The 27361-nt window shown below is 49.8% G+C and overlaps 1 protein-coding gene and 1 pseudogene across 7 annotated transcripts in view; one reads left to right on the top strand and one right to left on the bottom strand.

Moving 5' to 3' along the window:
* MINK1 (misshapen like kinase 1) overlaps window positions 1-27361 on the bottom strand; it is a 69277-nt gene that overhangs the window by 18796 nt on the left and 23120 nt on the right. For 6 of the 7 annotated variants that reach the window (XM_025362020.1, XM_025362019.1, XM_025362021.1 and 3 more), the window contains exon 2: window positions 305-370. In XM_025362020.1, coding sequence (XP_025217805.1) covers window positions 305-370 — 66 coding nt within the window. Of the gene's footprint in view, window positions 1-304; window positions 371-21038; window positions 21157-27361 lie in introns of all 7 variants that reach the window. The other variant, XM_025362025.1, reaches the window with a different exon arrangement.
* LOC112609214 overlaps window positions 4221-27361 on the top strand; it is a 44781-nt pseudogene continuing 21640 nt past the window's right edge.

Below are 27361 nucleotides of genomic sequence, written 5' to 3'. Positions count from 1 at the left end.
TCCCAGGAGAGTTCTGACACACAAGGCCGTATGCCCTTCCGCCTGCTCTCACTGCTGCAAGCCACCCTTCCTGGCTTCCGGCCTGTTCCCACCACGTCCGGGACTGGCTCTGCACTCAGGCAGGGAGAGGCATCAACAGTGCCTCCTCCTGGGTGCTCTTTCCTCTCCCCTCTCTACCCTTCCAGGGCCTCTGACATCTCCCATAGCCCCCCTCAGACCTGCAGACCAGGAATCTACTTCCTTCCACTCCTCCCAAGAGTGCCCTGCAGATGTGGAGGTCACACTTCCACACCATTCGTCTCACCTTGTACACCTGTCCGTAGGTTCCATTGCCGACCACCTCCACAAGCTCAAAGATCCCAGCAGGGTCCTAGGGGCAGGGGACAGGAGGGAGACAGAAGAATACTGCGTCAGCACTTTAGAAAAGGATTACAGAGCTAGAGAGGGGGAAAGTGGTATCCAGTCAAGATATGAGAGTGAACACCAGTATATCACGAGGGCACGCAGTGGGAACCCTGGTGGCTGGTTGCCCTTTCCCTGGATTGGTTCAGAGTAAACGTTCTATGGGAAAAGTTGGAAGAAGTGAGTGGCCGGGCGCGGTGGCTCACGCCTGTAATCCCAGCACTTTGGGAAGCCGAGGCGGGCAGATCACAAGGTCAGGAGATTGAGACCATCCCGGCTAACACGGTGAAACCCCGTCTCTACTAAAAATACAAAAAATTAGCTGGGCGTAGTGGCAGGCGCCTGTAGTCCCAGCTACTCGGGAGGCTGAGGCAGGAGAATGACGTGAACCCGGGAGGCGGAGGTTGCAGTGAGCCGAGACTATGCCACTGCAGTCCAGCCTGGGCGACAGAGCAAGACTCCATCTCGGGGGGAAAAAAAAAAAATAGAAGTGAAAGAACGTGGAAGTCAGAGCCCAGATAGCTTTTCAAAGACATGTTCCTGATTTCAAATCCACTGAGAAACTGCGTCTGTATCCTCATCTGCAAAATGAGGGTGCCCGAGAACCTGCCTCTGGGGTTGGTACTCACATTTTAAGTGGAGAAATGCCCATCAAATGCTTCAGATGGTTCCTGGCACCAGAGTGTGCGCCCAATAAAAGTTAATGACCATTATTATTATCTTTTTTTTTTTTTTTTTTTTTGAGACGGAGTCTGGCTCTGTCGCCCAGGCTGGAGTGCAGTGGCCAGATCTCAGCTCACTGCAAGCTCCGCCTCCTGGGTTTACGCCATTCTCCTGCCTCAGCCTCCCGAGTAGCTGGAACTACAGGTGTCCGCCACCTCGCCCGGCTAGTTTTTTGTATTTTTTAGTAGAGATGGGTTTCACCGTGTTAGCCAGGATGGTCTCAATCTCCTGACCTCATGATCCACCCGTCTCAGCCTCCCAAAGTGCTGGGATTACAGGCTTGAGCCACTGCGCCTGGCCTATCTTACTTCTTAAAAGCAGGGATGAGGAAAGCTAGCAGGGAGCAGGAATTTGAGGGCTACAATCCTTTTGTCCTTCCCTCTTCCCAGTCCCCCTGACACTGAGGGCTTCCAGGCCAGGGTTTGAGCAATTGGGAGCAGAGGGACCTGGAGGGAGGGAGTGAGCAGGTGATGGTGAGAAAGGGCCTCTGAGAGGGGAGAACTTTCCGTTCCTACTTTTCTGAGCCAAGCAGTACCAGGAGGAGAGGGCCCGAAGGGCTCGAACAAAGCCGCTAAAGAGGCTCATCCTGCCCCTGGGCCAAGAGCAGGCAGGCCTGGCCTCAGTAACACAGCTGCTGTCGGAGGCCACCCACACCCTCCTGGCAGAACTTTTTTTTTTTTTGAGAGAAAGAAGTTGGGAGGTGGAGCTGCAAGCTGAAGAGACATATAGCCCAGTACTGTCCACACTCCTGCACCTCCTGCAGAATGATGGCTCTTTTTTTTTTTTTTCTTTTGAGACTGGGTCTAACTCTGTCACCCAGGCTGGATGCAGTGGTACAATCATAGCTCACTGCAGCCTCAGTCTCCTGGGCTCAAGCAGTCCTCCCACCTCAGCCTCCCAACACATTAATATTATAGGCATAACCCAGCATGCACAGCTAAAAAAGTATTTAATAGGTGTAAAACACAGTAGGATCCACAGGAAAGAGAGGTGCTATCACTGCAGTGCGGACGGCTGACAAGAGGTCTTCCTGACCCTGAGAGCTGGAAGTAACCTGAAAAAAGTCATCTCATCCATCTTCAGTTCTAGACTAGAGGCTCAAAGACCACAGAGTTCCCCACAGCGCTGCCCAACAGAAGAACCCATCCACTCTGAGGCCTCTGAACTGCCTGCTGCGAAGTCCTTCCTTGAATCAAACTAGTTCTTTCTGAGATGGCGGGAGACAGGAAAAAGGACCTATGGTCATAATTTTCTGAACACTCCTAATCTAAGAGGGAAAATACCGTGGGCTGTTAGAGCTGTAATGATCTGTCACCATCAACTCAAATTACTGTAAGTACATTTTAATTTTGTAACCTTGACTCCCAAACTGTCTCCTTCCCCCATGTTTGGGTGGCACTGAGGGATGAAGGAATATTTGAGGTCAGACACCCTGGGTTCAGATATCGACATTTAATGGGTTTCAAGTTGGTTTCCTGAAAACTCCTACTGGAAAGGGTGATTCAGAGAAGCAAGATGGGGTCCCGCACGTGACACTCTGGTTGTGATCTCTTACCCTCTCCCCACCCAGATGCTCCATGTTTCAATAGCAGCACTCCTTTCCCACCACGGTCTAGTCTCTGCCTAATCCTCCTCCTCCTCCCTTTCCTGTGTTGCAGCCACCTCGTCCTTTCTCCCTTCAAAATGTGCCTGGTTTGTCCGCCACCTCAGACCAATCCCTCATGTCCTCCCTCCTGGAGCTCTTGCCTCCCCATGTCTTCCTTCTGCTGCCACTGATTTAACTCTTCCAAAATGGTGCTTTCCTGATTTTACTCTTCTGCCCAGAACTGGTAGCGGGGCTCCCCAATGCTTAGAGAGTCCCAACACCTCAGCCTGATACTTAGCAATGCCCCATTATTATTCAACCACTAAATATCTTCTGAGTGAGCACCTCCATTTGCCCTGCACTGGGCGAAGCCCTAAGCAGAGAAAACCTGTAACGTAATCGTATCTCATTTCATTCATCCATTACGTATTTCTTGAGCACAAACTATGTAATAACTCCCAAATTAGACACAAAAGGGAGCTCACCGATACATGAGAAATATAAAACCTTATAATTGTATAGATTGGCCAAGTACTCAAATATGAAAATGTGGCAGTCTACGATTATGTATCACAACAGCAGCCGAAAGCACGAAAGTCACTGAGACGCTGCTTGGTGTGGCAGAAAGAGCACGGGAGAAGGGTTTTCAACTCTGGCATTAGTCGTGTGTCTCTGTGCAAGTATTTAACTGTTTGAGGCCTTGTTTCCCTCCCACAAGCTAAAAGGGGGTTGGATTGTGTAAAAAGTCCACTTTAGGGTTGGGCATGGTGGCTCATGCCTGCAATCCCTGCACTTTGGGAAGCTGAGGAGGGTGGATCATCTGAGGTCAGGAGTTCGAGACCAGCCTGGCCAACATTGTGAAACCCCATTTCTACTAAAAAAATACAAAAATCAGCTGCGTATGGTGGTGGGCACCTGTAAACCCAGCTACTTGGGAGGCTGAGGCAGGAGAATTACTTGAACTCAGGAGGCGGAGGTTGCAGTGAGCCGAGATCGCGCTGCTGCACTCCAGCCTGGGTGAAAGAGTGAGACTCCTTATCAAAAAAGAGAAAAGAACAGAAAACGAAAAAGAGCAGCAAAGACCATGCTGTGCTGTGGGAGAGTGGTCTGGCTTTGAATGTTGAATTGGAGATGTTGCTATGGGAGAGTGGTGACAACGTGCTAGCGGCCCTAGCTCCCTCTCAGCACCTCCTCGGCTTCAGCATCCACTCTGGGAGCGCTTGAGGAGCCCTTCAGCTCGCGGCTGCACTGTGGGAGCCCCTCTCTGGGCTGACCGAGGCCGGAGCCGGCTCCCTCTGCTTGCAGGGAGGTGTGGAGGGAGAGTCGTGGGTGGGAACTGAGGCTGCGCACAGAGCTCGCAGGCCAGTGCGAGTTCCGGGTGGGTGTGGGCTGGGTGGACCCTGCACTTGGAGCAGCCAGCTGGCAACATGGGCCCTGGGCAGTGAGGGGCTTAGCACCTGGACGGGCAACTGAGGAGGGTGTGCCAGGTCCCCCAGCACTGCAGCCCGCTATGCCCGAGTCTCACCCCCACAACGCCGTGGGCTCCCACACAGCCCAAGCCTCCCCTGACGGGTGCTGCCCCCTGTTCTGCGGTGCCCAGTACCATCCACTGCCCAAGGGCTGAGGACTGTGGGCGGCCGCACGGGACTGATGGGCAGCTCCGCCTGCAGCTCAGCATCCACTAGGTGAAGCCAGCTGGGCTCCTGACTTGGGTGGGGACTTGGAGAACTTTTATGTCTAGCTGGAGGATTGTGTATGCACCAATCAGCACTCTGTGTCTAGCTCGGGGTTTGTGGATGCACCAATCAGCACTCTGTGTATAGCTCAGGGATTGTAAACGCACCAATCACCACCCTGTGTCTAGCTCAAGGTTTGTAAACACACCAATCAGTGCTCTATGTCTAGCTAAAGGATTGTAAATGCACCAATCAGCACTCTGTCTAGCTCAGTTATCGTAAACGCACCAATCAGCACTCTGTCAAAATGGACCAATCAGCACTCTGTCAAAATGGACCAATCAGCAGGATGCGGGTGGGGTCGGATAAGGGAATAAAAGCAGGCTGCGGGAGCCAGCAGCGGCAACCTGCTCAGGTCCCCTTTCCACACTGTGGAAGCTTTGTTCTTTCGCTCTTCACAATAAATCTTGCTGCTGCTCACTCTTTGGGTCTGCACTGCCTTTATGAGCTGTAACACTCACTGCAAAGGTCTGCAGCTTCACTCCTGAAGCCAGCGAGACCACGAACCTACCAGAAGGAAGAAACTCCGTACATATCTGAACATCTAAAGGAACAAACTCCGGACACACCATCTTTAAAAACTATAACACTCACCGCGAGGGTCCACGGCTTCTTCTTACAGTCAGTGAGACCAAGAACCCACCAATTCTGGACACAGTGGGAGAGCAGTCTGGGTTTGAATGTTGGATTGGAGATGTTAAAGGATACACAGGGGCCGGGCGCGGTGGCTCAAGCCTGTAATCCCAGCACTTTGGGAGACTGAGACGGGTGGATCACGAGGTCAGGAGATCGAGACCATCCTGGCTAACACGGTGAAACCCCGTCTCTACTAAAAAATACAAAAACTAGCCGGGCGAAGTGGCGGGCGCCTGTGGTCCCAGCTACTCGGGAGGCTGAGGCAGGAGAATGGCGTGAACCCGGGAGGCGGAGCTTGCAGTGAGCTGAGATCTGGCCACCGCACTCCAGCCTGGGCGACAGAGCCAGACTCAGTCTCAAAAAAAAAAAAAAAAAAAAAAAAGGATACACAGGTACATTCTATTGGGCAGTTAGAAACAAGGATCTGTAAATACAATTTACAGACATTTGTGAGTGTGTGAGTTGGAGATACAAACAAGATATCCAGGGAGAGTGTGAATGGCCACAGGCAACACATGAGAGCAGCAAAATAGATGCCAGAAGAGGAGATGGTCATGGAGGCTGCAGGGGGGATAAGGGGAGAGTGATGGCCTCGAATGCGGCAGAGCAGCCAGAGGGCACTGAAAAAAATCCCACTGACCTCAGCAGCTAGGAAACCACTGGGAACTGCCATTGTGTGAGCAGAGGGCAGACAGCGGGGGCTGGAGGAGACGGGTGTGCTGAGGAAATGAGGGCAGCACCCTTTCTGGAGAAGTCTAACCTTGAGAGGAAGGGGGGAAATCAGATGACAGAGCTGGCAGCAAAGTCAGACAATACGGTTTTCAAAATAGGGAAGATCGTTCATGATTATGGAAGGGAAGAAGCCAAAAAGGGTGGATGTTTGAGGAGTTGATTTTTCTTTTGATTTTGAGACAGAGTCTCTCTCTGTCACCCAGGCTGGAGTGCAGTGGCATGATCTTGGCTCACTGCAACCTCCACCTCCCGGGTTCAAGCGATTCTCCTGCTTCAGCCTTCCGAGTAGCTGGGATTACAGACACGCACCACCACACCTGGCTAATTTTTGTATTTTTAGTAGAGACGGGGTTTCACCATGTTGGTCAAACTGGTCTCAAAGTCCTGACCTTGTGACCCACCCGCCTCGGCCTCGCGAAGTGCTGGGATTACAGGCGTGAGCCACTGCGCCCAATTTTTGTATTTTTTATGGAGATGGGGTTTCACCATGTCGCCCAGGCTGGTCTCGAATCCTGAGCTAAACAGATCCACCTGCCTTGGACTCTCAAACTGCTGGGATTACAGGGGTGAGGCACCATGCCTGACTGTCCATTCTTTTTTTTTTTTTAGACTTAGTCTCATTCTGTTGCCCAGGCTAGAGTGCAGTAGTGTGATCTGAGCTCACTGCAACCTCCACCTCCTGGGTTCAAGTGATTCTCTTGCCTCAGTCTCCTGAATAGCTGGAATTACAGGTGCCCGCCATCACACTTGGCTGATTTTTTGGTATTTTAGTAGAGACAGGATTTCACCAGTCTCGAACTCCTGACCTCAAGTGATCCACCCACCTCGGCCTCCCAAAGTGCTGGGATTACAGGAGTGAGCCACCGCGCCCAGCCTGTCCATTCTTTTGACTGGAGTCATCCTACTAGGTATGAAGTGGTATCTCATTGTGGTTTTGAATTGTATTTCCCCAGGAGGCTGAGGCAGGAGGATCCTGTAAATCCAGAATTCGAGGCTGCACTGAGCTATGACCATGCCACTGTACTCCAGCCTAAGCAACAGTGAGATTGCCTCCCTACCCCATCTAGAAAAGGATGGACAGTCAAAGGCGTTGAAGAGGGCATTGGAGAAGCTGAAACTGTCATACACTGCTGCTGGGAATGTAGAATGGTACAGCCACTTTGGAAAACAGTTTGACAGTTCCTCAAATGTTAAACAATGAGTTATCGTATCACCCAGCCATTTCACTTCTAGGTAGATACTCAAGAAAAGTGAAAACATATATCCATACAAAAATATGTAGATGGATGCCCACAGCAGGATTATTAATAACCAAAAAGTAGAAACAACCCAAATATCCATCAACTGATGAATAGATACATGTGGTATATCTATATAATAGAATTATATTGGTAATAAAAAGAAATGACGACCAGGTGTGGTGGCTCATGCCTATAACCCCAGCGCTTTGGGAGGCTGAGGTGGGAGGATCACTTGAGGTCCAGTGGTTTGAGATTGCTTGGCAGGTTTGAGACCAACCTTGGCAAGATAATAAGACCCCATCTCTACAAAAAAATTTTTAAAATTAGTGAGGCATGGTGGCATGCACCTGTAGTCCCAGCTACATGGGAGGCTGAGGTGGAAGGATCCCTCGGGCCCAGGAGCTGAAGGCAGGAGTGACCTATGATAGCACCACTGCACCCCAGCCTGGGTGACAGAGTGAGTGAGACTTTGCCTCTAAAAAAAAAAAAAAAAAATTAAAAAAAAAAAGGGAATAAACTACTGCTAGATGTTGCAACATGGATGAACCTTGAAAACATTATGTTTAATGAAAGAAGCTAGTCACAAAAGGCCACATATTATGTGGCTACATTTATTTGTAATGTCCAGAATAGGCAAATCCAAAAAAATGAAAAGTAGATTAGTGGTTGCCAGGGGCTGGGAGGAAGGGGAAAATGGGTAATGACTGCTAATGCATACTGGGTTTCATTTGGGGATAATGAAAAGGTTCTGAAATTAGATAGTGAAGATGGTTGCATAAGTCTGTAAGTATACCAAAAACCACTTTAAAATATTTTATTTTAAGTTTTGTTGGTTTGTTTCTTGAGACAGGGTCTCACTTTGTTGCTGAGGTTGGAGTGCAGTGGTGTGATCTCAGCTCACTGCAACCTCCGCCTCCTGAGCTCAAGCAATCCTCCTGCCTCAAACTCCCAAGTAGCTGGGACTACAGGTGCACACCACCATACCTGGCTAATTTTTATATTTTTTGTAGAGATGGGGTTTCACTATGTTGCCCAAACTGGTCTTGAACTCCTGAGTTCAAGTGATCTGCCCGCCTTGGCCTCCCAAAGTGCTGGCATTACAAGCATGAGCCACCACACTTGGCCTAAAATATTTTTAAAGGGTAAACTTTATGGTATGTAAATTATATTTCAATAAACCTGTTATTAAAAATAATAATCCTTCAATATCACTAGTAATAGGAGAAATGCAAATCAAAACCCAATGAGATAGCATCTCACCCCAGTTAAAGGGTTATTATCAAAAGACAAAAAGGCTGGGCATAATGGCTCACACCTGTAACTGTAATCCCAACACTTTGGGAGGCTGGGGTGGAAAGATCACTTGAGCCCAGGAGTTCAAGACATGCCTGGGCAACATAGTGAAACCACTCCTCTACAAAAAATAAAATAGTCTTTAAAAAAAAAAAAAAAATTGGCCGGGCGTGGTGGCTCATGCCTGTAATCCCAGCACTTTGGGAGGCCGAGGCGGGCGGATCATGAGGTCAGGAGATCGAGACCATCCTGGCTAACACGGTGAAACCCCGTCTCTACTAAAAATTACAAAAAAAAATTAGCCGGGTGTGGTGGCAGGCGCCTGTAATCCCAGCTACTCAGGAGGCTGAGGCAGGAGAATGGTGTGAACCCTGGAGGGGGAGCTTGCAGTGAGCCACTGCACTCCAGCCTGGGCGACAGAGTGAGACTCCGTCTCAAAATAAATTAAAATAAATAAATACATACATACATACATACATACATACAAAATAAAAATGAATAAATACAAATAAAATAATTTTTAAAAGACAAAAAAAAAAAAGAGATGCTGCCAAGGATATAGAGAAAGGGGAACTCTTACACTGTTGGTGGGAATCTAAATTCGTACAGCCTTTATGGACAACAGCATGCAGGTTCCTCAAAAAACTGAAAATAGAACTATCATAAGATTAGGAAATGCCACTGCTGGGTATATATCCAAAAGAGAAAAAATTGTCAGGTACAGTGGCCCACACCTGTAATGTGAGCACTGTGGGAGAAAGAGGCAGGAGGATTACTTGAGTTCAGGAGTTAGAGACCACCCTGAGCAACATGGCGAGACCCTGTCTCTACAAAAAGTACAAAAAATTAGCTGGACGTGGTGGTATGCACCTATAGTCCCAATTACTTGGGAGGCTGAGGCACAATTGGTTGACCCTGGAGGTGGAAGTTACAGTGAGCCGAGATCGTGCCACTGCACTCCAGCCTGGGTGATAGGAGTTAAACCCTGCCTCAAAAATAAATAAATAACAATTTAAAAATTAAAAAATTAGGCCGGGAGTGGTGGCTCACACCTGTAATCCCAGCACTTTGGGAGGCCAAGGCAGGCGGATCACGAGGTCAGGAGATTGGGACCATCCTGGCTAACATGGTGAAACCCCGTCTCTACTAAAAATACAAAAAGATTAGCCAGGTGTGGTGGCAGGCGCCTGTAGTCCCAGCTACTTGGGAGGCTGAGGCAGGAGAACGGCATGAACCCGGGAGGCAGAGCTTGCAGTGAGCCGAGATCGCGCCACTGCACTCCAGCCTGGGCGACAGAGCGAGACTCTGTCTCAATAAATAAATAAATAATTAGCCAGGTGTGGCAGTGTGCACCTGTGCTACCAGCTCTTAGGAGGCTGAGGTGGGAGGACTGCTTGAGCCCAGGAGGTTCAGGCTGCATGCAGTCAGTCATGATCATGCCACTGCACTCCAACCTGGGCAACAGAGTGAGACCCTGTCTCAAAAAAAAAGAAAAAAAAAAAAAAAAACAAGAAATCAGTACATGGAAGAGACATCTAAACTCCTATATTTATTGTAGCACTAGTCATAACAGCCAAGATATAGAGTTAAATTAATGCATACAGAAAATATTGCATATCTATATGGAATGTTCTATGGAATATGGATGGAAAGTTATTCGGCCATAAAAAGTAATGAAATCGGTTCACCTGCAGCAACATGGATGAGCCCAGAGGATATTCTGTTAAGGGAAATACACCAGGCACAGAAAGACAAACATTACATGCACTCTCTCATATGTGGGGACTAGAAAGAGCTGGTCTCAAGGAGGTGGACAGCAGAACGGGGGTTGCCAGAAGCTGAGAAGGGCAGGGGGATGAAGACAGGCTGGTTAATGGATTCAGAAATACAGGTGGATAGAAGGAACACTAGAAGGTTCTAGTGTTTGACAGCACAGTAGGGTAACCACAGTTATAAATACTTTATTGTAAATTTAAAAAAAGCTAGAGGAGGGTCGGGCGTGGTGACTCACGCCTGTAATCCCAGCACTTTTGGAGGTCGAGGGTGGATCACCTGAGGTCAGGAGTTTGAGACCAGCCTGGCCAATTGGGTGAAACCCCATCTCTACTAAAAATACAAAAAGTAGCTGGGCGTGGTGGCGCATGCCTGTAGTTCCAGCTACTTGGGAGGCTGAGGCAGAAGAATCACCTGAACCTGGAAGATGGAGGTTGCAGTGAGCCGAGATCATGCCATTGCACTCCAGCCTGAGCAACAGAGCAAGACTCTGTCTAAAGATAAAATAAAAATTAAAAATTAAAAACAAGAGCTAGAAGGTATGGAATGTTCTCAACAAAATCAAATAAGTGTTTGAGGTAATGGATAGCCAAATTACGCTGACTTAATCATTATACATAGTATGCATGTATCAAAACATCACATATTCCATCAATATGTATAATTATGTATCAATTACTTTTTTCTTTTTTGGAGACAGAGTCTCACTGTCACCCAGGCTGGAGTGCAATGGTGCCATCTCGGCTCACTGCCAACTCTGCCTTCCAGATTAAAGCGATTCTCCTGCCTCAGCCTCAAGAGTAGCTGTGATTACCAGCCTCGCAACTAGCTGTGACCACCATACCTGGCTAATTTTTGTAATTTTAGTCGAGATGGGGTTTTGCCATGTTGGCCAGGCTGGCCTCAAACTCCTAACCTCAGGTGATCCACCCACCTTAGCCCCCCAAAGTGCTGGGATTATAGGCGTGAGCCACTGCACCTGGCCCAATTTTTTAAAATTTTAATTATTAGTATTTTTTAGAGCTGGGTCTCACTATGTTGCCCAGGCTGGTCTCAAACTCCTGGGCTCAAGTGATCCTCCTGCCTCAGCCTCTCAAAGTGGGATTACAAGCGTGAGCCACTGTACCTGACCATGTATCTATTTTTTTAACGCATTTTTAAAAATCCTAAGATGCAGGACACGGTGGCTCATACCTGTAACCCTGAGATTACAGGTATGAGCCACTCAGGAGACTGAGATAGGAGGACCACTTGAGCCTAGGAGGAGGTTGAACCTCCAGTGAGTTGTGGTCATGCCACTGCACTCCAGCCTGGATGACAGAGCAAGACCTTGGCAAAAAACAAAACAAAACAAACAAACAAACAAAAATCCTAAGAGCACCTTCTGTAGTGTTTATTATCTATCCATCCATCTATCTATCTATCTATCTATCCATCCATCCATCCATCCATCCATCCATCCATCCATCCATCCATCTATTTTTTTTTTTTTTTTTTTTTTAGACGGAGTCTTGCTCTGTCGCCCAGGCTGGAGTGCAGTGGCCGGATCTCAGCTCACTGCAAGCTCCGCCTCCCGGGTTCACGCCATTCTCCTGCCTCAGCCTCCCGAGTAGCTGGGACTACAGGCGCCCGCCACCTCGCCCGGCTAGTTTTTTGTATTTTTTTAGTAGAGACGGGGTTTCACGTGTCAGCCAGGATGGTCTCGATCTCCTGACCTTGTGATCCGCCCGTCTCGGCCTCCCAAAGTGCTGGGATTACAGGCTTGAGCCACCGCGCCCGGCCCTATCTATCTATCTTGAGACAGAGTTCGCTCTGTTGCCCAGGCTGGCATGTAGTGGCACGATCTGGGTTCACTGCAAGCTCTGCCTCCCGGGTTCACGCCATTCTTCCGCCTCAGCCTCCCAAGCAGCCGGGACTACAGGCGCCCGCCACCACGCCCGGCTAATTTTCTGTATTTTTAGTAGAGATGGGGTTTCACCATGTTGGCCAGGATGGTCTTGATCTCCTGACCTCGTGATCCGCCCGCCTTGGCCTCCCAAAGTGCTGGGATTACAGGTGTGAGCCACCGCACCCAGTTGATTATTATCATCATCTTGAAACAGAGTCTCGCTCTGCTGCCTAGGCTAGAGTGCAGTGGCATGATCACAATTCACTGCAGCCTTGACCTCCTGGGCTCAAATGATCCTCCCACCTCAGCCTCCTGAGCAGTTGTGATCACAGGTACGGACCACAATACCTAGCTAATTTTAAAAATTTTTTTACATATGCAGTCTCATTATGTGGACCAGGTTGGTCTCAAACTCCAGGGCTCAAATGATCCACCTGACTCGGCCTCCCAAAGGGCTGGGATTACACATGTGCACCACCGTGCCTGGACAATAAGTTATTATTAATGACAGATTCTATTCTAAGAAAGCTACCCTACTAATATCAGCTTGGTGTAGTGGCTCACACCTGTAATCTCAGCACTTTGGGAGGTGGGCGGATCACCTGAGGTCAAGAGTTCAAGACAAGCCTCACCAACATGGTGAAACCCCATCTCTACTAAAAATACAAAAATTAGGTGTGGTGGTGCATGCCTGTAACTCCAGCTACTTGGGAGGCTGAGGCAGGAGAACTGCTTAAACTGGGGAGGTGGAGGTTGCAGTGAACCAAGATTGTATCACTGCACTTAAGCCTGGGCGACACAGTGAGACTCTGTCTAAACAACAACAACAACAAAAAAAGCAAGCTACCCTACTAATATGGAAAAGAATCTATAAAGTGCTTCTCATCTAATAACACATATTTAAAAATTCCAAGATAGGCCGGGCGCGATGGCTCACGACTGTAATCCCAGCACTTTGGGAGGCCAAGGCGGGTGGATCACGAGGTCAGAAGATTAAGACCACCCTGGCTAACACGGTGAAACCCTGTCTCTACTAAAAAAGAAATACAAAAAATTAGACAGGCGTGGTGGCAGGCGCCTGTAGTCCCAGCTACTTGGGAGGCTGAGGCAGGAGAATGGCGTGAACCCGGGAGGTGGAGCTTGCAGTAAGCCGAGATCCTGCCACTGCACTCCAGCAAGACTCCATCTCAAAAAATAAATAAATAAATAAATTCCAAGACAAACACAGTAGACAATAAAATATTCATATTATTAAAAGTTAGATAATTTTTTTTTTTTAGACAGAGTCTTGCTCTTGTCGCCCAGGCTGGAGTGCAATGGTGCGATCTCAGTTCACTGCAACCTCTGTCTCCCAGTTCAAACTATTCTCTTGCCTCAGCCTCCTGAGTGGCTGAGATTACAGGTGCGCCACCATGCCCAGCTAATTTTTGTATTTTTAGTAGAGACAGGGTTTCACCATGTTGACCAGGCTGGTCTTGAACTCCTGACCTCAGGTGATCTGCCCACCTCAGCCTCCCAAAATGCTGGGATCATAGGCATGAGCCACCGCACCCGATCTAGTTTTTTGTTTGTTTAATTAAGATGCAGTGTTGCTCTGTCACCCAGGCTGGAGTGCAGCGCCAGAATCATGGCTCACTGCAGTCTCAGACTGCTGTGCTTAAGCAATCCTACTTCAGCCTCCCAAGCAGCTGGGACTACAGGCATGTGCCATCATGCCTGGCTACTTTTCTGGTGTGTGTAGAATCAGGGTCTCACTATATTGCTCACAATTTGGTTTCTTATTCTTGGCTCTGCTGCTAATAGGCTGTGTGTTTAAGGACCAGTCACTTAACTTCTCTAAGTTCCCTTTCAGTAAGATAGCTTTTTTTTTTTTTTTTTTTTTGAGACAGAGTCCCACTGTGTCACCAGGCTAGAGTTCGGTGGCGTGATCTTGGCTCACTGCAACCTCCGACTTCCTGGTTCAAGTGATTCTCCTGCCTCAGCCTCCCAAGCAGCTGGGACTACAGGCGCCCGCCACCTCGCCCGGCTAATTTTTTGTATTTTTAGTAGAGACGGGGTTACACCATGTTGGCCAGGATGGTCTCGATCTCCTGACCTCGTGGTCCGCCCGTCTCGGCCTCCCAAAGTGCTGGGATTACAGGTGTGAGCCACCGTGCCCGGCCCGAAAACAGAATTTCTAACTCTATGATTCCAAATGCTCAGGTCCACATTCCATGAGGCTGCCAACCTAATGACTATTTATTTCTTCCTGTTGTGTGCCAGAAACTGTGCTAAACTGGGGAATAGAACAGTGAGTAACTGAAGCAGTCCCTACCTTACTGGTGTTCTGTAGGAGAGAGGCACACGTTAACAACCTCTACAATTAATTGTGTAATTATAGCTGTGGCATGTCTTTGTTTTCTTTCTTTCTTTCGTTGCATCTCAGATGCCACAAACCAATGTATTGTTTCTTTTTTGAGACAGGGTCTCGCTGTGTCCCATAGGCTGGAGTGCAGTGGCACAACCATAGCTCACTGTAGCCTCGAACTCCTGGACTCAAGCGATCCTCCTGCCCCAGCCTACCAGGTAACTGGGACTACAAGCGCACACACCACTCTGCCTGGTTACTGGCTATTGTTTTTGGTAGAGACGGGTCTCCCTGTGTTGATCAGGCTGGTCTTGAACTTCTGGGCTCAAGCAGATCCTCCTGCCTCAGTCTTCCAAAGTGCTGAGATTACAGGTGTAAGCCACCATGCCTAGCCTATTTTAATGTTTTTTCCATAGATCACAATTTCATCATTTTTTTCTACGTAGCTGTTCCACATAGTGAAATTTGTCCTTCTGAGAAAAAGGGGAGAAAAAAAAATCCTTGAAACTTTCCCCCTCTAGTCCAGTGTCTGGTTTATTTAAATACACATCTCATGTAAAACAGAAAAGATAAAAAAGTAAAGATAAAAATAAAAAAGTATGGAGTGACACTCCTCCTGCTGCTGCCAAGTGTGTCTCTTGGACCGAAAAGGAGGAAGGAAGGTTTCGGTCTCGGAAAGAGCTCCGGTCTGTCTTATGTGCTGTGAAGTGCAGGGTGCCAAGAGAGCACACCTGACCGAGCCTGGGGAGCCAGGAAAAGGTTCTTTTGAAGAAGACGTATTCAAGCTGCGGTGGTCTACCCGCCTTTCCAGTACCCTCCTCTGAACAACGAGTGCTGCAATCTGCCCCATCCTTCCGGCCTTGATCTTTACTACTTTAGGAGCTTGCCCATATCGGCCATCTCAGAGATCACACTCATTGTTCACTCTCCCCATTGGCCTTTTTTTTTTTTTTTTGAGATGGAGTCTCACTCTTGTCGCCCAGGCTGGAGTCCAGTGGTGCGATCTCGGCTCACTGCAACCTCCACCTCCCGGGTTCAAGCGATTCTCCTGCTTCAGCCTCCCAGGTAGCTGGGATTACAACGCACCCAGCCCCCACAGCCCTTTAATAATGACAGAGCTAGGCCGGGCGTGGTGGCTCACTCCTATAATCCCAGCACTTTAGGAGGCCAAGGCAGGCGGATCATTTGAGGTCAGGAGTTCAAGAGCAGCCTGACCAACATGGTGAAACCCTGTCTCTACTAAAAATACCAAAATTAGCTGGTGTGGTGGCACACACGTGTAATCCCCGCTACTTGGCAGGCTGAGGTAGGAGAATCTCTTGAACCCGGGAAGTGGAGGTTGCAGTGAGTCGAAATTGCACCACTGCACTCCAGCCTGGGTGACACAGTGAGACTCCATCTCAAAAATAATAATAATAATAATGAGACAGTTAGCAATTTTTGAGCATTTTATTTGTTCCTGATACTGCGGGGCACTTTAGAATTATAATCTCACATGACAAACTTTGAAGTGGGTACTACTGTTATATTCATTTCACAGGTGAAAAAGTTTACAACAATTTAATGACTTGCCCAGGATTACACACAGCTAGGAAGTGGTGGAGCCGAGATTTGACCTGAAAATGTGACCTCAAGGCCTGCAGTGTGCATTGCCTGGCTCATACCTCCTGTTGCCCAAAGGACCGTGTTTTCAACCATTTCTTCCCCTTTCTAGCCCCAGCAAAAGTTTAAGAAATGAGTTCCTGACCCCAGGGAGCCAGTCTAAGACTGAAGGAAAAAAGGTAACCTAAGGCAAACTTCCTCTTCAGCCATTTCAAATAAAAGGGAAGACGCCAGACAGTGCATGGAGAGTCAAGGCTGGAGAGCTCATTATTATCTCAGGTAAAGGAAAGCAGAGGCCATGAGTGGGCAGAGGGGCCAGACTGTACACAGAGAGCACAGTAGACATGGAAGGAGAGGCCATGGGAGCTGCAGGGGGAGACAGAAGCGAGACAGTGACCAACTGACTCTAGCTATCCCCTGGTGTTACCATTAACCCAGAACCACCCTATGGTTCCAGTTCCAAGGAACTGTCTATGCTGCCATTCAGGTGCCTAGGTTCCAATAAGATTCTTTTTCTCTTTTTTTTCCCTTGGCATGTGAAGTGAGAAGGATATTTTTTTGGTTTTTGTTTTGTGAGGCAGGGTCTTGCAATGTTGCCCAGGCTGGAGTGCAGTGGTGCAATCATAGCTCACTGCAGCCTCAACCTCTTGGGTTCAGGCAGTTCTCCCACCTCAGCTTCCTGAGTAGCTGGAACCACAAGCACTCACCATCATGCCCAGCTACTTTTTAAAAACTTTTTTGTAGAGATAGGGGTCTCACTATGTTGCCCAGGCTGGTATTGAACTCCTGGGCTCAAGCAATCCGGCTGCCTTGGACACCCAAAGTGCTAGAATTACAGGTGTGAGCCACCACACCCTTTCAAGAAGGGTCTTGACTTTAAATAAAAAATATTGACAGTCTGGCACTGTGCTAAGTGTTTTACACGTACCAACCAATTTTTTTTTTTTTTTTTTTTTTTTGAGACGGAGTCTTGCTCTGTCGCCCAGGCTGGAGTGCCGTGGCCGGATCTCAGCTCACTGCAAGCTCCGCCTCCCGGGTTCACGCCATTCTCCTGCCTCAGCCTCCCGAGTAGCTGGGACCACAGGCGCCCGCCACCTCGCCCGGCTACTTTTTTTGTATTTTTTTCAGTAGAGACGGGGTTTCACCGTGTTAGCCAGGATGGCCTTGATCTCCCGACCTCGTGATCCGCCCGTCTCGGCCTCCCAAAGTGCTGGGATTACAGGCTTGAGCCACCGCGCCCGGCCACCAACCAATTTTTTTTTTTGAGACAGAGTCTCACGGTCGCCCAGGCTGGAGTGCAGTGGCGTGATCTTGGCTCACTGCAACCTCCACCTCCTGGATTCAAGCAACTCTCCTGCCTCAGCCTCCCAGTAGCTAGGATTACAGGTGCCAGCCACCACACCAGGCTAATTTTTGTATTTTTAGTAGAGACAGGGTTCTGCCATGTTGGCCTGGCTGCTCTTGAACTCCTGACCTCAGGTGATCCACCTGCCTCGGCTTCCCAAAGTGCTGGGATTACAGGTGGGAGCCACCGCGCCCGGCCCACACACCAACTAGTTTAATCCTCACCTAACTCCATGAGGTAGATATTATTATTATTATTATTTTTTTTTTTTTGAGACGGAGTCTTGCTCTGTCACCCAGGCTGGAGTGCAATGGCCGGATCTCAGCTCACTGCAAGCTCCGCCTCCCGGGTTCACACCATTCTCCTGCCTCAGCCTCCCGAGTAGCTGGGACTACAGGCGCCCGCCACCTCGCCTGGCTAGTTTTTTGTATTTTTTTTAGTAGAGACGGGGTTTCACCATGTTAGCCAGGATGGCCTTGATCTCCCGACCTCGTGATCCGCCCGTCTCGGCCTCCCAAAGTGCTGGGATTACAGGCTTAAGCCACCGCGCCCGGCCACCAACCAATTTTTTTTTTGAGACAGAGTCTCACGGTCGCCCAGGCTGGAGTGCAATGGCGTGATCTTGGCTCACTGCAACCTCCACCTCCTGGATTCAAGCAACTCTCCTGCCTCAGCCTCCCAGTAGCTAGGATTACAGGTGCCAGCCACCACACCAGGCTAATTTTTGTATTTTTAGTAGAGACAGGGTTCTGCCATGTTGGCCTGGCTGCTCTTGAACTCCTGACCTCAGGTGACCCACCTGCCTCGGCTTCCCAAAGTGCTGGGATGACAGGTGGGAGCCACCGCGCCCGGCCCACACACCAACTAGTTTAATCCTCACCTAACTCCATGAGGTAGATATTATTATTACTGTCACTTTACACAGGAGGAAACAGGCTCAGGGAAGGTCAATAACTTGCTAGGGTCAAACAGCTATTTCAGTGGCAGAGCCAGGGTTTGAATGCATGTAGCTGGCTCCTGAGTCTCTGCTGCATCTACCCCTTTATTTGACTTAGCTGGAACAGATTCCTTCCAACCCAACAAGCTAGACCACAACATCTCTATTAAACCTTTCACAGGGCTGAGCCTCAGCTCCACAAGTAGAACAGAAGCTCATTAAGGGCAGGAGCCATTTCTACGTGGTACTTGGGTATACATAGAATGAGAGTGAGGCAGCCTCGCACTGAGATGGGTGCCTGAATGAAAGCAGCAGTATTTTATCCGTGCAGCTCTGAATCTATAACACACACAAAACGACTGTTGTTGCATCGTGAGCATGTGGGGTAACGGTCTGCGGCTGCTTTGTCTCATTCACTAGAGCTTCTATTACTAAGCGCGTCTTATCTCCTCACGTTTTACGTATGCTAAAATTGTGTAAAATCTTTGGTTGGGCCAGGCACAGTGGCTCACACCTGTAATCCCAGGACTTTGGGAGGCTGAGGCGAGTGGATATCCTGAGGTCAGGAGTTCGAGACCAGCCTGGCCCACATGGTGAAACTGTCTCTACTAAAAATACAGAAATTATCCGGGTGTGGTGGCGCGTGCCTGTAGTTCCAGCTACTAGGGAGCCTGGGGCAGGAGAATCACTTGAACCCGGGAGGCGGAGGTTACAGTGAGCTGAGATCGTGCCACTGCACTCCAGCCTGGGCAACAGAGTGAGACTCCCACTCAAAATAAATAAATAAATAAAAATCTTTGGTTGATGGAGAGGCTCTGGAAGATACCATAAAAGTGTTGGACTCAATTATTGAAGGGTGGGGCTCTGGGATAACAGACAGAGCCTCTTGTGTGTGTCAAAATAGATGTCGCCTGACACTGTGCCCTGTGTTGTTTATAATGTATAATTATACATATTGCTTTGCTCAGATATGAAGAGCCAACAGTGATGTTAAGGCTGAAACTTGGTAGATGTCTCCTCTCTCATAGCTCCGCATACAATGCAAGGCAGTGGTCACACACCAGGCTGGCCCCGAGCAGCACATCCTCCTGACGCTGCACTCGCCTCACTAGGGAGCTGCCTGTTGTTTGCTCCTGTTCCCCTCAAAGCTCCAGGTATGTTTCTGAGTATATAAGAGGTCACCAAATCCCCGCTGATTTAATGATAAAACGCCAGACGGAGCAAGGCAGAGCTGGGTTGGCTCAAGGAAGGCTTTTCAGAAGAAGCTGAGGAACAAGGGCTGGAGGGAGAGAAGAGGCGCACAGCTGATGGCCTGAGGCAGGCAAGGGGAGGGCACGAGCTGTCCCCTCAGACTCTGCTCCTCTGCCTTAAATCCCCCTTTAACTATTTCAAATTAGTTTCCCCAGCTTCAAAAGCTTTCCGAAGGTGCTGCCTAACGCTTCAGCGTCTCCCTGGCACGTGGCATGCACTGGGGCTGAACAGTTACGGGACACAGGGCCGTGGTCCTTCCACCTGCACCACGGACTCTGCTCCCTAGAACCGACCAGGGGAGAACCAGGCACACACCAGCCTTAAGCCCTTGCTTCTTTGTTCTGCTGACCCTCAAGGGGCTCCCTGGACTCCTCCCACAGCTCCTACCTGGAGAAAAAAACAGGGGCAAATGTGAACCCACTCCTGCTCTCACGGTGCAGCCTGGGGCCGGCCCAGTATCAACGGACATTTTCCTTTCCTTTCCTCAAAACCAAAAAGTCATTTCAGTGTAGTGGTAGGACAGACTGAGATTAGATTAGAAACAAAAGGTTTGATTATTTCCCAAGAGAAAATGCAAAAGAGTTTATGCATAAACTGTTTCCAGAATGCTGTCCGGTTGGGAGGCTGGGACACGAACTGAAGCTCAGAGCCTAGGAAGCGTGAGCCAAGGCTGTGGAGCAAGAAAAAGGAGAGAAGAAGAAACCCCATCAGTCCCTCACAATCCGCATGTGGAAAAATCTAGAAATGCAGGAGAGGCCTGGAGTCATAGTGGAATCCAGGATGAAAGGGGTGGATGACAGAATGAGCAAAAGGAGGCAAGCACCGGAGGCTTGGGGTCACATTTCTTGGAAGTGGCCTGGAGCTGGCAGATGAGAACTCTGGCTGCCAGTCCTCATTCCACTAACAATAGCTCCTCTAATGACATGCCCCTTCCCTTTGTACCCGGCTCCAAATGGGGAAAGTAATTCCTGCGGTGTTGGCTTTGCATGTAGATGAAACCCTTTGAGGGGTAAAGGTTTATTTAAGTACTTTAGCAAATGCAAACTGTTATTATCAATATTAGCCAGCATCTTTATTTATTTTTTTGAGATGGAGTTTTGCTCCTGTCGCCCAGGCTGGAGTGCAATGGCAAACTCTCGGCTCATGGCAACCTCCGCCTCCCAGGTTCAAGCGATTCTCCTGCCTCAGCCTCCTCAGTAGCTGGGATTACAGGCATGCGCAACCACACCCAGCTAGTTTTTGTATTTTTAGTAGAGACAAGGTTTCGCCATGTTGGCCAGGCTGGTCTCGAACTCCTGACCTCACGTGATCCACCCGCCTCAGCCTCCCACAGCGCTGGGATTACATAGCCAGGGTCTTTTATTAAGTGCCTGTCAAATAATGCTCCTGATTTATAAGCACCCCTGGCTCTACCTTCTGGGTGCTCAGACACCAACACGGAGAGAAGAGAATTAACATCCTGAGGAGTCACATATGCTAAAATATAAAGAGTAAGATTGTGAGGAAACTGCAGGGGAAGCAGGTAGGTTAGGAAAAGGTATCCTCACTTTTCTGCTGACCGATGAGTCTTATAATTCTTGAATTTCAGTGCTGGAAAGGTCCATTAAACATTCCAGGAGATTCTAGGGAGCTTCCAGAATGGCAGAAGAACTGGAACCATAAAGCCTGGGGAAGGGATGGAAGTCCTTGGGAAAGAAGCACTAAACAGCCCAGTGGAGACAAGGAAGGATTGGTCTCTCTCGTGCTTCGAGCCCAGCAATGATTATTCACTCAGATATGCCCCGGCAGGTCTTGCTGCTGGAGCCAGTGCTGTTCCCAGACCCAGGCAAGGTGCCATCCTACCCCGACAGGAAACAGGGCAGGAGGTGGGGCTGCCCCGGTGCCTGGTGTTGGGAGGGGCCGGGGGGAATCCTGGGTGTTGAGAGGATAAGGCAGAGTCAGCTAGCTGTGAGGCTGGGGGAGGAGAAGGCTTCTCTAGTCTGGGAGAGACCCCTCCTTTCCCAGCTCCTTGTACTTCCAAACAGGCAGGCTTCCTCCTGTTACTAACCATACCCGGACTGACTACACAGGAGCCAGAAAGACTCAGAGAAACCTGTGATAGAGAAAAACAGATGGGGGAAAGGAAAGAGAATGTCAGAGGACACTAGGGAAAGAGAATGGGAACTTGTGGTCTAAAGAGGGAACCAAGTCTGGCCAACATGGTGAAACCCTGTCTCTATTACAAATACAAAAACTAGCCAGGCATGGTAGTGCACGCCTGTAATCCCAGCTACTGAGGAGGGTGAGGCATGCGAATCACTTGAGACTGGAAGGCAGAGGTTGCAGTGAGCCGAGACTGCGCCATTGCACTCCGGCCTGGGTGACAGAGCAAGATCTTGTCTCAAAAAAAAAAAAAAATTAAATTTAAATTTTTTTTTTTTAAAAAAAGAGGGAACCAACAAGAGCTGGCAGAACAGAATAAAGTCTCAAGCCAAATAACTCCCTTGCCTTGGAAGAGCAAGGCTGCCAGGGTCTTGGAGCCACTGTTTATTGGGTACCAGTTCAGAGGTCAGTGAGCCTGAGCTGGCCCGGGCGGCCCTCCCTCTCTGCCAGAGGAGAACAATAGGCTTGTTTTCCTGAGCTCTTCCTGTAATCCAGAAGGCCCACACAGAGGAAGAGGGGGCACAGGCAGTGGCTATACCCAGTGGGGGAGGGGGTATTTAGCCTCCCATAAATTCATTAGCTCCCTTAAAGACACCGCAAAACACCAACAATTTAAGTGTTAAAATAGTGACTGCTATGCAAATGGAGCTTTAAAACCTATCCCTTAGCCCCAGTACCACCAGATTACTAACCCTAAACCCCATCTGTAGGAGATATTCTGAAGCCACCGCAGGGGAGGGGATAAGGGCCTGAGAGACAAGGGGCAGATGGGGTTTCCCCAACAATTTAAGTTCCACAAGGATACAGTACTGGCAGAGATATGGAAGGAGGGGAAAGTATTCTGACAGAAGGGTGGTGTCTTAGGCATCCTTCAATTAGATAGGAGTAGCTAAAGGCTGTGTGTGTGTGTGCATAAGAAAAGAAATAGGAGGGTATGTGTGTAAGAGAAAGAGCATCTTGGCCGGACGTGGTGGCTCATGCCTGTAATCCCAGCACTTTGGGAGGCCAAGGCTGGCAGATTTGCCTGAGCTCAGGAGTTCGAGACCACCCTGGGCAACACGGGGAAACCCTATCTCTACTAAAAATACAAAAAATTAGCTGGGCATGGTGGTGTGTACCTGTAGTTCCAGCTACTCAGGAGGCTGAGACATGAGAATGGCTTGAGCCCCGGAGGCAGAGGTTGAAGTGAGCAAAGACCGTACCATTACACTCCAGCTTGGGCTACAGAATGAGACTCTGTCTCAAAAAAAAAAAAAAAAAAAAGAGAAAGAAAAAAGAAAAGCATCTTTGCTGCCACCAGTCCACTATCTTTGCACTCACCCTCTGCCATGCCCATCCTTGTCCCCCTCCCCACTCACAGACACGTCCAACAACAGCCCTGAGTATACTTTAGTTTTCACCATCTTGGGTGCTATGGCCACCATGGTCTCCAGTGGCCTGGGTGCTGCCTACGGCATGGCCAACAGTGGCACCGGCATCATGGCCATGTCTGACGTGTGGCCAGAGCCGATCATGAAGTCCATCATCCCAGTGGTCATGGCTGGTATCATCACCATCTATGGCCTAGTGGCGGCTGTCCCCACTGCCAGCTCCCTGAATGATGACATCAGCCTCTACAGTGGTTTCCTCCAGCTGAGCGCTGGCCTGAGTGGCCTGGCAGCCGGCTTTGCCATCATCGTCGTGGGGGACACTGGCAAGTGGGGCACTGCCCAGCAGCCCTAACTATGTGTGGGCATGACACTGATCCTCACCTTTGCCAAGGTGCTCATCCTCTCCACAAAGCAGCCCCTCTCAAAACCCACCAGTCACAGAAGACGATGTAAAGAGCACCCCTCCTCGTTCCGAAACAAACAGCCTGACACGCCTGTGCTGGGCAGCTGGCCCTCAGGAGTTGGTCTTCTAAGTGTACGGTGTCCTGGAGCTCGTCGTCTGTTGGCTAGGCCTTGCCCCCTCCTGCCCCATGCTGTGGACACCTGAGCCTACTCATCACCCATCCAGGTCCCTGACCAGTGAGGACTCAGGCCCCTGGATGCCCCACCCATCTCCCTTGAGTGCTCTATGTATAAGGATGAATTAGAGTTGTCATTCTCTCTTCACTGGGTATTTATAAAGCTTTGGCCTGTCCATGCCCCTGCAGAGCAGCCCTTGTCTCCCAACTCTCTAGTAACCTTCAGGTACAGTGTCACCTCACGGAGGTTCCCATTGCTGAGCCTCCTGGGATGGACCACCCTCTCCAGCCCGGGCTAACAGGCCCAGTGCGGTGGCTGTGTCTGATAAAGTTCTCAGATGTCGGGGGAGGAAAAAAAAAAAGAGAGAGAGAGAGTGTGTGTAAGAAAGAGAGAGAAAATGGGAGTGGGTGTGTGAGCTGGAGATAGGGAAGTGGCAGGAAAAGTCTGATAAGATCACCTCCTCCTTCCTACCCAGGCAGAGATACTGGACACAGCCCCCCAAGGACCCAAAGGGTAAGTAGAGAGCCAGATGCCTGCCTTTCTCAATGGGAGGTGGCCCTCCCAGGCCTGAAGAAGTCTCCATTTACCCCAGAGCCAGCTAGGAAGCAGGTAGGTAGCACCATCCCCAAGCACCCAGGTGCCTGGGATGAACGGCAGGCCCAAAGCCAAAGCATGAGACAGATTAAATGTTCCTACGGCAGGAGGAGGAGAGCAGGGGTCACCAGCATCTCTTCAATGAGCAAATGAAAGGAAGAGAGAAGGTAGACTGATACCTTCATCAATATCCTACTGTCCATGACATACCATCATCAACTGGACTTTTTTTTTTTTTTTTGAGACAGAGTCTCGCTTTTGTTGCCCAGGCTGGAGTGCAACAGTGTGATCTCAGCTCACTGCAACCTTTGTCTCCCAGGTTCAAGTGATCCTCCTACCTCAGCCTCCTGAGTAGCTGGGATTACAGGTGCCTGCTACCACGTCTGGCTGATTTTTTTGTATTTTTAGTAGAGACGGGGTTTCTTTTTTTTTTGAGACAGAGTCTCGCTCTGTCGCCCAGGCTGGAGTGCAGTGGCGCAATCTCAGCTCACTGCAAGCTCCGCCTCCCGGGTTCACGCCATTCTTCTGCCTCAGCCGCCCAAGTAGCTGGGACTACAGGCGCCCGCCACCTCGCCTGGCTAATTTTTTGTATTTTCAGTAGAGACGGGGTTTCACTGTGTTAGCCAGGATGGTCTTGATCTCCTGACCTCGTGATCCACCCGCCTCGGCCTCCCAAAGTGCTGGGATTACAGGCGTGAGCCACCATGCCTGGCCAAGATGGGGTTTCACCATCTTGGCCAGGCTGGTCTTGAACTCCTGACCTCAGGTGATCCATCCGCCTCGGCCTCCCAAAGTGCTAGGATTATAGGTGTGAGCCACTGTGACTGGCCTTTTTTTTTTTTAAGACAGGAGTGTGGTGGCACAATCTCAGCTCACTGCCACCTCCCCTTCTAGGTTCAAGTGATTCTCCTGCCTCAGCTTCCTAAGTATAATAAGAGCTGGGACTATAGGTGCCCACCACCACGCCCAGCTAATTTTTTGTATTTTTAGTAGAGACAGGGTTTCACCATGTTGGCCAGGCTGGTCCCGAATTGATGACCTCAAGCGATCTGCCCGCCTGGGACTCCCAAAGTGCTGGAACTATAGGAGGGAGCCACTGCGCCCAGCCTGGACTCTTTTTAATGAAGCCTTCAAAAAAAACTCCTTTTCTCAGCTTTCCTTACTCTCTGAAACAGACTCTCCACTCTGCTAACCCTGCCTCTCACGCTGTGGAACTCAACCGGATCTTTTCATTCTGATTCCACAATGTGAAGTACTTGTCCTCTGTTTATCGATGGCTAACCGTGTTGTGAAGTGTTTTTATGGGAATGAAGCACAGGAGGGGAGGAAATCAGGCCAGTTCTAGAAGTAAAAGGAAGGCAAAGAAACCAGGAAAAAGATTTATGTGACGGGAGGAAGGGCAGTTTATAAATCACTCATGGATCTCTACGCCAGAGGGACGTGTGAGATACACGCATGCACATACGCACTGACTTGCAGGTACATGCAGAGGCAGCAACAAGTCAGGACATGACACATACGTGAATACAGATACCATTCTCATCAGAAACCAGTCAGAGCAGAGGGGCCCTGCCTGGAGCAAGGAGACTGGAGCTAATTCCCCTCCTCCTCTCACAGGCTGATTGTGCTGCCTCCATGTCTAGGTTCCCCACAGATCTGGCTGCCTCCGACAGGGGCCCTGGGCTGGTGGCTGGACCCAGCCTGGAGGTCTTCACAGATGGAGGCCTACAGGAGGTGGCAGCTGACACCTGGAGGGAGCGGGATGAAAGCAGGCAGTGCGGAGTAGAGAAAGCCAGGCGGTGGGGGAGGGAGGGAGGGAGGGAGAAGGGACCAGATTCAAGCAGCCTCGAGCTGGTTCTAAAATGGCCACAGCAAGGCAACGGACAGATGGTCCCTTTCTGATGCTGAGCCGGGGAAGTGGGGAAAGGGAAAAGGAAAAAATAAACACCATCACAGTCATAAATTTAAAAATAAACTGAAAAACCTAAAAAATAAACAGCTTGCTTCTGAGGTTCCGTCTGCCTCCAGAACCTTCTAAGGGAAAATATAGAACTGCAGGCCTGGGAGAGCAGCCCCAGCCTCGGGTGTGAAGATGGCTGGAGGTCATTCTAGCCATCCCCTGTACCCAGCTGGAGCATCTTGCAAAGTCTTCCGGGCAGCGGAGGTGGTATCTCGCCTTTACCTCCCCAGCACTTCTTCCCAAGTCTCACTGTAGGTAAGCAAGGCCATGGCTTTTCAAATGTCAGAGCCGTTTGATTCTGTCTCCTTCCCAAGAGTCAGTTTCTGTCCAACATCAGTAGAATCAAGTTCATCCTCTCACAGTTGTTGCCCCTCCTGCCACCACCCAACTGCCCAGACTTTACAGTTCACAGGGCGCTTTCACAGCCATGACTGCATCTGCACTTAAACCTGCAGGGAAGCTGGGCAGGAATGGCTACCACAGAGAACAGATGAGAAAGCCAGGGCTCTAACAAGTGAAATGTTTGTCAAGGTGAAGCAAGAGCTCAAGCTTGTATAGCCTTCCGATGGCACACAGCAACCACACTGCCCCCACCAATTACTCTGCCCCCACCAACCACACTCCCCCACCCAAACCACACTCCCCCTCCAACCACACTCTCCCACCAACCACACTCCCCCCACCAATCACACTCCCCCACCAATCACACTCCTCTCCCAACCACAATCCCCTGACCAATCACACTCCCTCCACCAACCACACTCCCCCCAACCACAATCCCGGACCAGCCACACTCCTGAACCAACCACACTCCCCCACCAACCACACTCCTCCCCCAACCACACTCCCCAACCAACCACACTCCCCCTCAACCACACTCCTGGACCAACCACACTCCTAGACCAACCACACTCCCCCACCAACCACACTCCACCCACCAACCACATTCCACCCACCAACCATACTCCTCCCCCAACCACACTCCTAGACCAACCATACTCCCCCCACCAACCACACTCCCCCTCAACCACACTCCCCCTCAACCACACTCCTGGACCAACCACACTCCTCCCTCAACCACACTCCCCCCACCAACGACACTCCTCCCCCAACCACGCTCCCCCTCAACCACACTCCTGGACCAACCACACTCCACCTCAACCACACTCCCCCACCAACCACACTCCCCCCACCAACCACACTCCCCCACCAACCACACTCCCCC

This window comes from Theropithecus gelada, chromosome 16, assembly GCF_003255815.1.
Source record: "Theropithecus gelada isolate Dixy chromosome 16, Tgel_1.0, whole genome shotgun sequence".
Classification (NCBI taxonomy): domain Eukaryota; kingdom Metazoa; phylum Chordata; class Mammalia; order Primates; family Cercopithecidae; genus Theropithecus; species Theropithecus gelada.
The sequence above is the reverse complement of the archived record's forward strand: the minus strand, read 5'-3'. Positions and strand labels throughout refer to the sequence as shown.